Source organism: Eucyclogobius newberryi, unplaced genomic scaffold (genome assembly GCF_026437365.1).
Source record: "Eucyclogobius newberryi isolate DKJ021-1_F unplaced genomic scaffold, fEucNew1.0.hap1 SCAF_5, whole genome shotgun sequence".
Classification (NCBI taxonomy): Eukaryota; Metazoa; Chordata; class Actinopteri; order Gobiiformes; family Gobiidae; genus Eucyclogobius; species Eucyclogobius newberryi.
Window position 1 is genome coordinate 19850473 of NW_027316167.1, and position 13810 is coordinate 19864282.

Sequence of the window (13810 nt, forward strand, 5' to 3'; positions counted from 1 at the left end):
CATGGACATAAATATTGTAGAATTCACGTTATATTTTTGCTATCAAAAGAGCCAATAATCTCAACTATAAACCTATTGCCATACTTTTACGCCAACTAAATAACTTTTCCATCAATTTTCAAGATTATACGTTTTTAGTGTTTTTTTTCTCGTTTTATTTTCATCATTATTATTATTATTTATTCAAAGATGGACAAAGCCTTATCTTAAAAGTAAGCAGCACATTTTACTTTAATTAACCTGTGTTTTGCTACTGTTTTTAGCTCATTGATTATTTTCTTGACTTTGCGTTATTATTCTTGTGAAAGCATGAAAGTCGGATGCCCGAAAGCCTCACGCCCCTCCCACTCCTGCCCGAGCGAAAGAGACTGGAAAACTATATATCTATGATCACTTTCTGCTATAACATCTGCAACATCTTTAACATGTAAAACCAAGAAAAGAGTGGTGCAATGCTTCTGTCTAAACGGTAACATTTTCCTCTTTCTTACGAGACTTTACACTGAAATGCCACTTTTTAAAGTAGCTCGTTAGCTCACAAAGTTAGCAAAAAAGAGAGAGCAAGACTGAACATGCTAATGTGGGTAATTATGCACACCTTTTAAAGTCTTGTAAGATAGTATACGTGTTTGTTTCTGCTCAGTTTTACAGCTCTAGCTCATCTTTTGAACATTTGAAAAGCTAGCGTTAGCCGTATTTTGTTGTCATTGACCGCTTAACAGTGATAGTTTTGTCTATTCCTGGAAGGAGTGTATGTATGTTTAGCTATGTGTGTGTGAGAGTGTGTGTAGGTGTGTTTGTGTGTATGTGTGTGTTTGCAGTTTTATTAGACATAAAAAATGCAAATAAGTTGAACATTCTTGGGAACACAAACTTTGGCTTAGCATTCTGTTCTCTTGTATGTAAGATTATGTCAAAGTGTAAATTGCTCAGACAGGAGAAGAGAGTGGGAGGGACATTAACGCCACTTGTTGCCATTTGCAGCTCACTAAAACTTAAAGCAACACAGGCCTTCAAGTGCTGTCATCATGTCAGAAACAGAGGAAAAAGGAGGGCCACCTGCTGAGGTCAATGCAGGGGACAGTGCGCTGGGACTCGTGCCCAGTGCCACTCAGCAGCCGGGAGGCATGTCTGTGACTTCTCCTGTGGCCCAACCTGCCACCACTGTCACCGAGGACGAGGATGAGAGCGAAGACGAGTCCTGCATTCTGGAGGAGAGTCCCTGTGGCCGCTGGCAGAAACGCAAAGAGGAGGTAAGGTCAGGTTTATCAATAGCTGGGAGAAAATGACCAATAACAGTTATCACAGTTTTTTTTTTACCCCACATTGAAAGTTTCTGAGTTTTGATTCAATTTTATTTTGTCTTATTGAAAACAAATCCTATAAATAAATAAAGAATACAGACTTAAACAACTAAATAAAATGAGATGTTCTCCTTCATAACTCCGCTCCAAACGGCATGCTTTTAGTTATATCAAAGTTACTGGTGACGTCAACCATCAAATAATGAAGGTAACAAGGAGATGGGTTTATTCTTCTTTGCTCTTTTGGTTATTCTTTTCTTCTCACTTTGGCAACAAGACTTCTCAATTCAAAAGACCCAATCATATCGCACCCAATTAGATATGACTGGATTGTGATCTTCATAAAATTTTGATTAATTACACTCTCCTAATATTGACAAAACTCAATGAATAACATTGTGACTGTAATCAAGATTTACTTGTGTTGACATGTTTTTCAGGTGAATCAGCGTAATGTTCCTGGAATAGATGCTGCTTACTTGGCCATGGACACAGAGGAGGGGGTTGAAGTGGTCTGGAATGAAGTAATGATTTCGGAGAGGAAAAACTTCAAAATTCTGGAGGTGAGGCAAAGTATTTGCTGATTACATGAAACATTATAAATAATTATTTGATTTTGGAACTAGTTCTAAATATATTCAGACATTCCTCAAGCTGTGCTCAGTGCATGATTATTATTTGGGTAACTTTCATTGTAAAAGTGTGTGTGTGGCTTTGTTTATGCCTAAGCGTAACCAAAGTGGTAACATTGTACAATTGACAACCGGGTTCTGATTATGCCCAATACAACTGCTTGCTCGTAACTTGTTTGTCATATCAAATTTCAGGAGAAGGTTAAAGCGGTGTTTGATAACCTGATCCATTTGGAACATGCAAACATTGTCAAGTTTCATAAGTATTGGGCTGACACAAAGGACAACAGGGCCAGGGTGAGTCTTAGGGCCTTTTAATTTGATATTTAACAATTGACTTATAATAATTTAGTATGTCAAAATGTGTAAAAACCTCAAACATAACGTTGACTGAACTACCATTCATTGTTGTCAGGTAATTTTCATCACTGAATACATGTCATCTGGGAGTTTGAAGCAATTTTTAAAGAAGACAAAAAAGAATCACAAGACTATGAATGAAAAGGTGCCATTATTGTCATTATTACTCATTCTCCCACAGTTGTTGACAGTCTGTGATTATCTGTATTCACACATTTACATGTACAGGCTTGGAAGCGATGGTGCACACAGATCCTGTCTGCTCTTTGGTCAGTTTGATGGACATAAACTTAACTGTTTGTTATTTTTGTGAAAATGCACTTACTCCTTCTGCTCTTCCCTGTAGTTATCTCCACTCCTGTGACCCTCCCATAATCCATGGCAACCTCACGTGTGATACCATCTTTATTCAGCACAACGGGCTCATTAAGATTGGATCAGGTTCATACAGTTTCTGGCTTTATTTCTTGAGTATTTCACTTGCATTAGAGAGAACGTGAAATATATGCGTTTATATTTACAAACCTCTTTCTCTCCTAGTTGCCCCAGACACCATCAACAACAATGTGAAGACCTTTTATGAGGAAAAGAAAAATCTGCATTTCTTTGCACCAGAATATGGAGGTATTTAAGCCCTTTTAATAGTCATTATTTATTTAAACATGTTTAACAGAATTTCCTTTTTTTTAATATATAGCTGTAGATGACGTCTCCACGGCGGTGGACATTTATTCTTTTGGCATGTGTGCCTTAGAGGTAATGTGGAAAAATCAAATAAAAATTGTATATAGAAGGCACATGGTAAATATTGTTCAATACAGATGGCCCTATTGGAGATTCAGGGAAATGGAGAGACCTCGTATGTTTCTCAGGAGGCTATTAACAATGCGATACAGTCACTGGAGGACCCTTTACAGAGAGTAAGACGAAGAGCTTACAGTTTGTTTCAGTTCACAATTACAATGAACAATGGCATCTAAACCATCTGTCACACATTTTAATAGGAGCTCATTCAAAAGTGCCTTGAGTGTGATCCCACCACACGACCTACAGCCAAAGAACTACTTTTTAATCCAGCTCTGTTTGAAGTGCCTCTGCTGAAATTGTTGGCTGCACATTGCATTGTTAGTCACCAACGTAAGTTTCCATCTTCAAACACACAATTTGTATAAAATGCTACGATTTTATTTTCCTAATTTTGGACTTTTGGACCGTGCTGCAGATGTGATCCCAGAAAATGCTCTGCAGGAAATTACGAAAAACTTGGATCCAAACCTTGTGATTGCGGAGTCAAAGGAAGATGTACAGCTGAAGTATGTATTTCACAACAATGACACCGAAGAAATCAACAAGTTAGCTAATTTTCTGTACCAATGGAAATCAAAATAATTTGTTCTGTTTTTATATATAGGTTTTCACAATTTCCTGCACTGGAGCTTGATAAGTTTCTAGAAGATGTGAGGTTAGAACTTTATTCTTAATTCTCGTTTACTGTAAAGTTCCACAAGGGGGCAGCATTGGACTACTAGTGCTCTCGTTTGCCTCGTACCACTATGTTAATTTTATGTTACTACTTTAGAAGCACGTTATGTAAATCTTTGAATTATTTAGGTATACTCATATAGATTATTTTCCCATTTGAATCAAGGAATGGTATTTATCCGATGATAGCATTTGGGCTGTCCTGCCCTCAGCAGCCTCAGAAAGAGACCATCAAATCTCCAGTCATCATTCCCTTGGTCAAATCACCATCTCCTGAACCTACAGAGCTTGAGACAAGACGGGTGACTTGGAATTGCATATACAGTTTTATTTTTGAAAATGAATAAATAAAATATAATTGTAAAATGTCTTATTCTCAATCTCCCAAAACACAGGTTATTCAGATGCAGTGTAATATTGAACCAAACGAAGATGGAGCAAGGCATCACGTAAGTGCAGATCATCAGGAGAACAGTAAAATTAAACTGTTTCCCCCTTTGTCACATTTTAACTATTTTTTTACTTCCTCGTTTTAGCTAACATTGCTGCTGAAATTGGAAGACAAACTTAACAGACATCTAAGCTGTGACATGTTACCTCGTAAGTACTATTTCATGTGATTCCACTGAAATGTGTAACTGAATGTCTGAAATGTGAAATATAGTCACACATTATGCCTTTCTCAACATCTGAGGCACCTTTTGAAAGTGAAACTCTGTACGACCTCACAATTTACTGTACGGCATGCAGAACTATATTGGGAACAGAAACTGTTCCTGCTGAAGTGTTGTTGTTTTGAATTATTTTTATATTCATAAGAATGAATCTGATCATTATCAAACAGTTATTATAAAGTTTAGTATTTTCCAGTCCACCCCTTTCTTTACACAATGAATATAAATCATCTTCAGCTCTAAATTAAAATATGTAAACAAAAAGACTCCGACAGTGCCGTGTATGAGTCTCACACAGGTTTGGCTGGCGTGGCTCATGTTGCAGGCGTCTGGGGAATGCTCGGCCTCTGGATAGCTGCAGCTGACAGCTGTCACCTCGTGTGTCAATATCTGACCATCTTTTCTCAGGCTTTCAACCCCCTGTCTCTTACTCTCACTCACACGTGCACACGCCACCAGAGCCCTGTGCACTAGCCTCTACTCCTTGCTCTGCTCTCACAATTTCTGAGTGTATTAAAGAACAGCAAGGGTCTTAAAAAAATGTCTCTAGAGAGATACTTTTACAAAACTAAAATGGCTGAGTGCTGCTTCTGTCAGTCGTCACATGAAATGTAGTGGATAAAGCGGTGCAGCCATGGATCTTATGATGATCGTATACTCCCATGACTCAATGTCTATATAACACTAACCATTATTAATTTATCAATTGTAAATCCTTACCTTTTTGTTTTTGGGATTGTGTGAAGCACATCTGAAGTATTCCTTTACAATGGTAAAAGGCAGGTGGAGGAGTCTAATTTGCATGTTAACATACAGTAGAGTAGATGTGAAACTTTCAGAGCCATTGTAAAGTTTGTTGATACAATCATTGCTTCAGTGTGTGTGTCAGTGCTACTAACACAAGGAGAATTTAGCAAACGCTGGATTACATGTACGCCGTTCATGTGAAAACTCAAAGAACATTAGAAACATGCTTCAACACATCAAGGCTATTTTAGAAGTGAACAGCTTTAAACAGATTTTCTTTAATTTTGTGCCATTGGTGTTTGAACATCTTTATGATGAGCTTTTAGATTATTTCATATGTAGTGTATATATAGTTTTTCAGAGGTGTAGGTCTTGCATAATACAAAGTGTTTTTAAACAGGTCCTCATTGGTGCTTGTTTCTGTGTTTCAGATGAGAGTGTTGGAGAGTTGGCGTTAGAGTTAGTGCAACTGGGCCTCATCAGTGAGGTGGGTGTTTGAGATGAAAACTAATGTTCTCCGTGGGCAGGGGGAGGGCATTAGACCTAGGGCTGCACAATATTGGACCAAATTACAATATGGTTACGGTAATATTGATATTATTGACAAAACTAAGAATAAATCAAGGCTAATTTTGGACTCGATGAAGAAAAATCATAAAATGTGTCGTTTTTTTAAATGTACATTTCTATCAGATGGAGCACATTGTGTTATTTCAACCATTATTGCAATATGGATACTTTTGAGATGTATTGTGCAGCCCTGATGAGATCTGAATTACCGTAAATGTATTGATTGTTGTAACCAGTGACTATCGGCACTAAAATATGATGTATTTTTCCCTCAGATGGACCAAAGTAAAATAGAATCTCTTCTTGAAGAAACACTGTCTCAAGCTCCTCACTGAAATCGCCTTTGGTCCAGTTATATTTATTTTGTACATACTTTTCCACCTGTTTCATATCCCTTTGTGCTGTGACCAAAACGTGTTCTCATTGGCCATAAAGAATGTAGCTTCCTATTAGCACAACTACACCAACAACTGACAACGACATGTTCTTTAGTTTGCGAACGATCCAGACGGTGACAAGGCAATCTACCAAAATGTGAATACTGCATTTGCTCAGTCAGGACAAACCCACCATTTTAAATTTTCCCTCGTGATTTATAAAAGAAAAAAATGAGGAACAACTTCCTGCAGATGTTTGCACAGTAGCAGTTGACACGTTTCTGTCGGCTGCGTTTATTCTAGTTAGAAATGTTACATACAGAGAAAATTGGACAAGAATTTGAATAGTAGGGAGAAGGAGTTTTTAAAAATTGCGGTTACTTTAAAATGCTGTGAATGAATTTTTACATAACGCCTTAGTTTTTTTGTTTTTCTTTTTATATTGTCCTGTTAGTCTGGTTGGTTTTACACCATTTTAATGCTTCATAATGCTGCCTCATATGAGCTGCTCCCATTAACTTGAAACTTGTATTCCACATGTTAAAACTGGACATACATGTTTGTACATATTATATTTTCTCTTTGTTTACAGGTTTCATGGTCAATGTATTACTCAGCTGCAGTTTTGTATTGGTACTTAACAGGGTGGCAGCGTTACTCTTCTTTCATCTTTATTTTTTATATCTCCTGTTTCGGGCTGGAGAATTATCGGTAGCACAATATTTGTATTTCATTATTTTTTCCCCCCAGTGGTGTCTTCTTTTTTTCTAATCTTCCAGACTTGAACCATGTATTTTCTATTATTTTTTCCCGTTGTACAGTGATGTGCCTTTCATGTGATTTTGCTAAAAGGTCATTGCACAACCCGAAGACACACTCCATGGCAACCAGTCTGTTGATTTGAGGGACGTCTGTTACTTTATTTTCTGTTACAATATTTTTTCCTAAACTTAAAAGATCTTAAAGGATAGGCGGACTACGGCACTTGGTATATATAAAACAAAGTATTTTTAAACCTTCCATGTTGTTTTATTATGTCATGGATCTCAGTAACCTGGTTGTCCCAGCTTTGTAAAACTGCTCTTACAAATAAAAGTGTGAAACTATTACTTTAACTTGCCATTTGTCCAACTCAATTTGTTTTTCTGCTCGTGGATGTGATCGGTTCTTTATCATTATTATAGTGGTTCCATGTTCTTTTATAACTCGCGCTTGTACAGGTGTAATTACAGGTACGCTTGATGACGTCACACCGGAAGTAGCGAGAAAAAGAAAGCTGGCTCCAGAGTCGGGAGGACCTTTTGTGAGACCACCGCAAGTAAAAGGAATTCTGCAAAGGGAAGCAAGAAAATGGTGAAGATGTGCAAATTGTTCGGTAAGCGCGTTGTTTTTGGTGCGTAAACCAAGAAAAGTCCGGTTGAGACATTTGAAACGCGCTATGTTTTGGTTCAAACTGACCAAACGCGATTGATGGGGGTTTGTCAATAATCACATTTCAAAAGATTTGTGCTGTTTTTGTTGCTGTCCGGGGGAGTCGTTCAAACCAAACTTGGCTGTGCAAATGGAGCTGCCTTGATTTGGCCTTGTGGCGCACAGCTCCTCCCTGTGAGCGCCGTGTTTGCACCGCTGCATACCTCACTGTACCTGCTGGACTCCACATTACTGATCATTTTATTCATTTATACGTTTAAAAGATGGAAAAAACTACAACATAAGTCAAGCTCAACATACTAGACATTCATTCTCTTAGTATTTGTCAATATTTGAACACTATATTGACACTATATTACTATTTCTTTGTGCATTTTTTTCCTGTTGTGTGAAGCACTTTGAATTGCCTTGTGTATGAAATGTGCTTTACAAATAAACTTGCCTTGCCCATGTAAGAACCATGTAAAGTCTTGTTGTGTGACTTTATCTGCAGATAAAGAGACGGGACCTGGGAGGCTCATGAAGAAGGGGCTCACTCTGATACTGGTCGGCCATATTAACTTCATCCTTGGGGCCATTGTCCATGGGAATGTCCTGAGGCACATCTCCAAACCCACTCACCATGTCTCCACACAGTACACAGTGGCCAACATCATCTCTGTCACGTCTGGATTACTGGTGAGTGAGCACTGTTGGCTGAGGGTTACACGGACCAACAAATGAACACAAGTGAATGCATACACTGTATTTTAACAGTGTTGCATTTTTGGAACAAATGTACAGCATTTTGATTTAATTATCTTTGACTGTCATCACAATAAATTCTGCACCTAATTTATGCTAATGACTTGTCCCGGTGGTAATGCACTGAGACTTTTTTTTAACCAATATAAACTTGAAATATGATGCTTGAGACCTAATTATGTACACTTTTAATAAGTGTACATAATTAGGTCTCAATCATCAGATGTGTGTTATTGACTAAAATCTGAAACGGGTTATTCGTTTTGGACATTTTGATTTAATGAAGCGGCTGTTTTTGTTATATGAGGTCATTTTAGAGACCTCCTGTCTGGTACCTGTGCCTAAGACACCGCTCTCAAGTCCCACCTGATGAAGACACTGGAGCGGCTGGTCCTGGACCACCTCCGCTCCACCGTGAGCTCAGCCATGGACCCGCTGCAGTTTGCATATCGGTCTGGCATCGGAGTGGAGGACGCCGTCATCTCCCTGCTGCACCGCTCTCTCTCTCACCTGGAAAAGCCTGGCAGCTCTGTGAGGATTCTGTTCTTCGATCTTTCCAGCGCCTTCAACACCATCCAGCCGCTGCTCCTGAGGGACAAGCTGGAGACGGCTGGTGTGGAGTATGACCTGGCAGAGTGGATCCTGGACTACCTCACAGACCGACCCCAGTTTGTGAGAGCCCGGAACTGTGTGTCTGACACTCGGACCTGCAGTGTGGGGGCGCCCCAGGGCACTGTCCTCGCGCCCTTTCTCTTCACCCTTTACACTGCAGACTTCAGACATGACACGGACAGCTGTGTCCTGCAGAAGTTCTCTGACGACTCTGCCATCATCGGACTCATCACGGACGACGATGACGCGGAGTACAGAGGACTGGCGCAGGACTTTGTGGACTGGTGTCAGCGGAACCACCTCCTCATCAACGCGGGGAAGACCAAGGAGATGGTGGTGGATTTCCGCAGACGCCACTCTGCTGCCCCCTTACCAGTGAACATCCAGGGAAGGGACATTGAGAGAGTGGACTCATACAAGTACCTGGGTGTTCATCTGAACCACAAACTGGACTGGACTCATAACACAGACGCACTGTACAGGAAGAGCCAGAGTCGGCTCTACCTCCTGAGGAGACTCAGGTCTTTTGGAGTGACAGGGCCACTCCTGAAGACCTTCTACGACTCTATGGTGGCATCAGCTCCTGTATGTATGGCCTGCTGGAGCAGCAGCATCACAGAGAGGGAGAGGAAGAGGCTGGACAGAGTCATCAAGAAGTCCAGCTCCGTCCTGGGCTGTGCTCTGGACTCTGTGCAGGAGGTGGGGGACAGGAGGGTCCTGGCTAGATTCACATCTATGCTGGACCATGAGTGTCGCCCCCTGCAGGACACTCTCTCCGCTCTGGAGAGCAGCTTCAGTGAGAGACTGATCCACCCTCGATGTGCGAAGGAAAGGTTCCGTAGGTCTTTCCTTCCTGCTGCTGTCAGACTTTATAACAAAAACTGTTAGTACTGAACACTCGCAATACTGACCTAACCTAATACTGATGTGCAATTCTGTCATATGTGCAATTCCTGTTGGAATTCATGTGCAATTCATGTGCAATTACTGTGAAATTCATGTGCAATCTATGTGCTGTCGTGACGCATATTCATGTGCAATTACTGTCGTGATCACATGCAATGGTATTTATTTATTTGTCTATGGGAGTTTTTATTTATTTATAGGAGATCTTCTACTGAAAGTGTTTTTCAGACTTCCTATAAGTGATTTGTTCTTCTGTATCTACCTCTGTATCTACCTGCGTTGCACCAATGAAATTTCCCCATGTGGGACAATAAAGGAATATCTTATCTTATCTTATAGTCTGATCAAAATGTGACTGCAGTTATTTATGTATTTGTTTTATACTTTTTTGGATTGATACAGTTTGGATTGGGTTAAAAGAGCAAAACTAGCGTTCAGTTTCAAAGACACAGCTTTACGCCCTTTTGGCAGAATTATTTATGGATTATTTAACAAGCTCTTTCATGCGGCAAACATTAAATGAAACAATTATTTTTCATTTTTAATCTTCCAGAGCATAGCCACGGGGATTATTGCTATTGTGGTATCAAGGAACCTCCATGTGATTAAACTGGTAAGAAGTTGACTTGTATATGATTGATTTACTATGATGCATTATCTGTGCCTGTGCTAATTTCCTGGTGTATTGTGTTATCAGCAAATAGGTCTGTTAATCACATCAATCCTGAATGCCTTGCTGTCTGCTGCCTGCTGCGTTGGGCTCCTCGTGGCCATCGGGGTCACTGTTGCTCACAATGGGCAGGGTCTGATGCAGGGCTGCAACAGCACTGTGCCCATCAACGCAAAGTCACCTGTCGGTGTCCAGTGCCCCTTTGACACTACACGGATCTATGTAAGTACTGCCAACAGCAAAGAGAAAGTGCCCATAGCAAGATTATGTTTATTCATCAAATGTTACTGTCACGCTTAATGTGAGAAGAAACATCACAATTTTACAATTATTCACAATTGAATGATGACCAAACTGTCCACTGTCAGTATATTACAGTTTCTATATGTTTGTGACCGTACAAGCTTCGAAGTTTTTATGAAATCAAAAAAGTAGCGGGAAGAATGTTATGACAAACAGATTTGGACAGATTTGTGAACCGACAGATTTCTTATATGTATTCATATCTTTGCGTTCAGCTCATGGAAATTGTTGCAGTTATGTTTTGTTCAGTGTATATTGTGACCTGTATATAATCATAGTTCTAAATTAACCAAAATCTTGACACCCTTAGTTCATTGCTCTGAGATTTCATATTGTGAATTATATTCTTCAGTCACAAACTGGTCCAGAATTCCCTAAAACACTTTAAACAATGAGTAAGAGTGTTTTCTTGTTACTGTTTTTTGATATTGCCACTGCAAAAGTATTACATTTGCGAGAACTCTCAGTCGTAAACCTTTTCCATGCCACAGGGACAGCCTGAGAGCAGGGATGACCTCAATACCTCAATGGGGGACTTAGTTTGGTCAGGACGACAATTTTTATTGTAAACTGTTGCTCTTGTTCTTGATGTTGTTGCCAGGATACCACGTTGGCTCTCTGGATTCCGTGTTCCCTCTTGTCAGCTGCTGAAGTTGGCCTGTCGATCTGGTGTTTCATCGTTGGACTGGTTTTGAGAGGCCTTTCCTCATGTGGACACAACTACATCAAAGAACAGGTACGTGTCTGTTTGTCTACTGATTATTGACTTTAGTTATGTATATATAGGTGTGTGCCTGTGTCATTTAACACTTTAAGGTATAGATTTATACAATTTGTCAATCCAACCTGTGTAAAAAAAAAATTAAATATTTAAATTTCTAAAGAGAAACAACAAAATATACAAATGTACTTTTTATTTGAAATGCTTTATTTTAGCCACTTATTCACTATTTTGTTGTCTCCAGCTGGAGGAGGAGGTCGCAGCGACGGGACACAGCCAACATCTGATTGCACAGCCAGCAATGCTAGATGCCTGAAAGACTATTTTCTAGTATTTACTTTATAATATATGAATTGTATTATGGTCGATCCTAAAAAGCATTTCAACAACCATATCAAGATTAAATGATTTTTTTTATGAAGAATAAATACAGAATTTATATTTATTTGTATTTGTTTAAATTGCGTGTCGTTTAAGAAGTACATTTTGATATGACTGTATTGATATAATGAGCAGTATTTGTTATGATGAGTTGTGACATAACCATGTGCAACATTTACACTCCACATACTGTATTAATACATACAATGCATATTTAGTCATGTATGCCTTTTGAATGCATGTTTTATATTTGTTTTATGCCATTTTGTCATATCACTATATGCAATTCCATGTTAAGACTCACATTTGTTACACAATTCTCTCAATAAAAGAGTTGTGCTGGATTATTTCCATTTCTGTCTGCTGATATCATTTGTGCTTTTCTAAATCTGGGTAAATGTCAAGTGGGGTTAGAGAAAGGGGTTAAAGCGGTTGTGTAAGTGGGCCAAGTGTACACTATAGACCTACAGTCCACTCCCCCAGAGCTCTGTGACAGAGAAGATCAGATCAGCCATGAAACTGTTAATCTAGTGCTCCGCTCAATCGTGTGGAAGGAAATTACTGCACGCACTACTAATCCTGGAGCTGTACGGGGTAAATATTGACTCCAAGTTGACTGATATGATGACAGCTTCTCTGTGGCCATTTCAGATTTTGTGATAGTTCATGTGTCACAATGGTTTGAGTTGCACAGTATGAATGGTTTTGAACTTAATAAATAAAATATAGCCGCAAGCGGCAATGATCGGCCCTCGCCACGCCGCCGCCATGCCGCAAGAGGAGGGGGCGCTAACGCGCCCCAATTGTCCTTTTATTACGCCTACTGCTCTTCTCCCCTTTGTTTTACCATTCAAAAAGCAATTTTATTTTGAATTCTTGGCAAAATGTGCGGCTTTGCCGCACAGACACCGTGACTCTTTGAATAAAAATGTGGATAACTTTTGATGGTCCACACCTGAAGATGAGTCTCACCAAATTTCAGCTTTTTAGGGCCAACGCCCTGGGAGGAGTTCGTAAAAGTACGACGTTTGGAAAAAACGACAAAATGAATACAAATCATAGTCTGTTTTTGTTACATTACTAGCCTATTAGCCCACATTACATCCACGACTTGACCTACATTATGATGTGTAACAGTTTGTGTAATATATATATTATCATTTTTCAAGTCAAATGGCTGTGACTGGACGTGGTCTTGGTGGTTTAAATAATGTAAGATAAAAATATTGTTATATCTCATTAAACCCTTTTTTCTGCACTAATTCTCAAAGCGTCCAGGGGCCAATTTGGTAACTGTTGTGCGCAGTCACCGAGGCGCGCTCCCGCGTGTCGGCCGCACGCTGCGGGAACCAGCTGCAAACACTGAAGAGCGACACTGCAGCACATGCAGCCGGCGAGGAGCCGAAGAGGATACGACCAGAGGATCTTCTCCGTGTGTGGAAAACCTCTGGAACACGCGCGTTAGTCAAATGATGTGAAGGCGCTGGAGTGAGGCGCGAGGCTCGAGGGAAGAAGAAGAAGAAGACGAAGAAGAAGAAGAAGAAGAAGAAGACGTCCTGCGCGCGGCTTGGCACAAGACGAACACATTCTGAGATCAAGACTGATGCACTCACAGTCAGACTGGAATGTCACTGTGTGTGGCTCTTTACTCGCAGCTTGTGGCTCATTGGAGAAGACATTAGAGCTTCAGGGTTTTCATTGAGACGACAAAGGTACGTCTTTCACCTGTCGTTGCGCGTCCACAGTTAGAATCACGATCATCTGGTTTAACAGGCCGGTTTAGGCACGTGTTGTTGACATTTGCGCGTATATTTTAATTGCGTCGTTTTATGATGCCAGTGCTTCCACTGCCTCGGGTTACAGTTTGGTGTAATAACTTTATGTAGTCTATAAAAT

At 39.9% G+C, this 13810-nt stretch overlaps 2 protein-coding genes across 2 annotated transcripts; both read left to right on the forward strand.

Moving 5' to 3' along the window:
- The first annotated feature begins 317 nt into the window (after positions 1 to 317).
- Positions 318 to 6190, forward strand: LOC140381751 (nuclear receptor-binding protein-like). Its single transcript, XM_072465885.1, has 18 exons — positions 318 to 469; positions 985 to 1253; positions 1745 to 1867; positions 2132 to 2233; positions 2352 to 2441; positions 2525 to 2565; positions 2643 to 2737; positions 2837 to 2920; positions 2994 to 3052; positions 3118 to 3216; positions 3301 to 3433; positions 3519 to 3609; positions 3708 to 3758; positions 3945 to 4080; positions 4174 to 4227; positions 4315 to 4378; positions 5631 to 5686; positions 6045 to 6190. Exons 2-18 carry the CDS (start codon positions 1029 to 1031, stop codon positions 6102 to 6104), a joined length of 1563 nt encoding a protein of 520 aa, XP_072321986.1. The 5' UTR covers positions 318 to 469; positions 985 to 1028; the 3' UTR covers positions 6105 to 6190.
- A 1227-nt stretch (positions 6191 to 7417) lies between these two features.
- On the forward strand, positions 7418 to 11957 carry krtcap3 (keratinocyte associated protein 3). Its single transcript, XM_072465614.1, has 6 exons — positions 7418 to 7521; positions 8071 to 8255; positions 10393 to 10452; positions 10537 to 10731; positions 11414 to 11548; positions 11778 to 11957. Exons 1-6 carry the CDS (start codon positions 7497 to 7499, stop codon positions 11847 to 11849), a joined length of 672 nt encoding a protein of 223 aa, XP_072321715.1. The 5' UTR covers positions 7418 to 7496; the 3' UTR covers positions 11850 to 11957.
- Positions 11958 to 13810: the final 1853 nt, after the last annotated feature.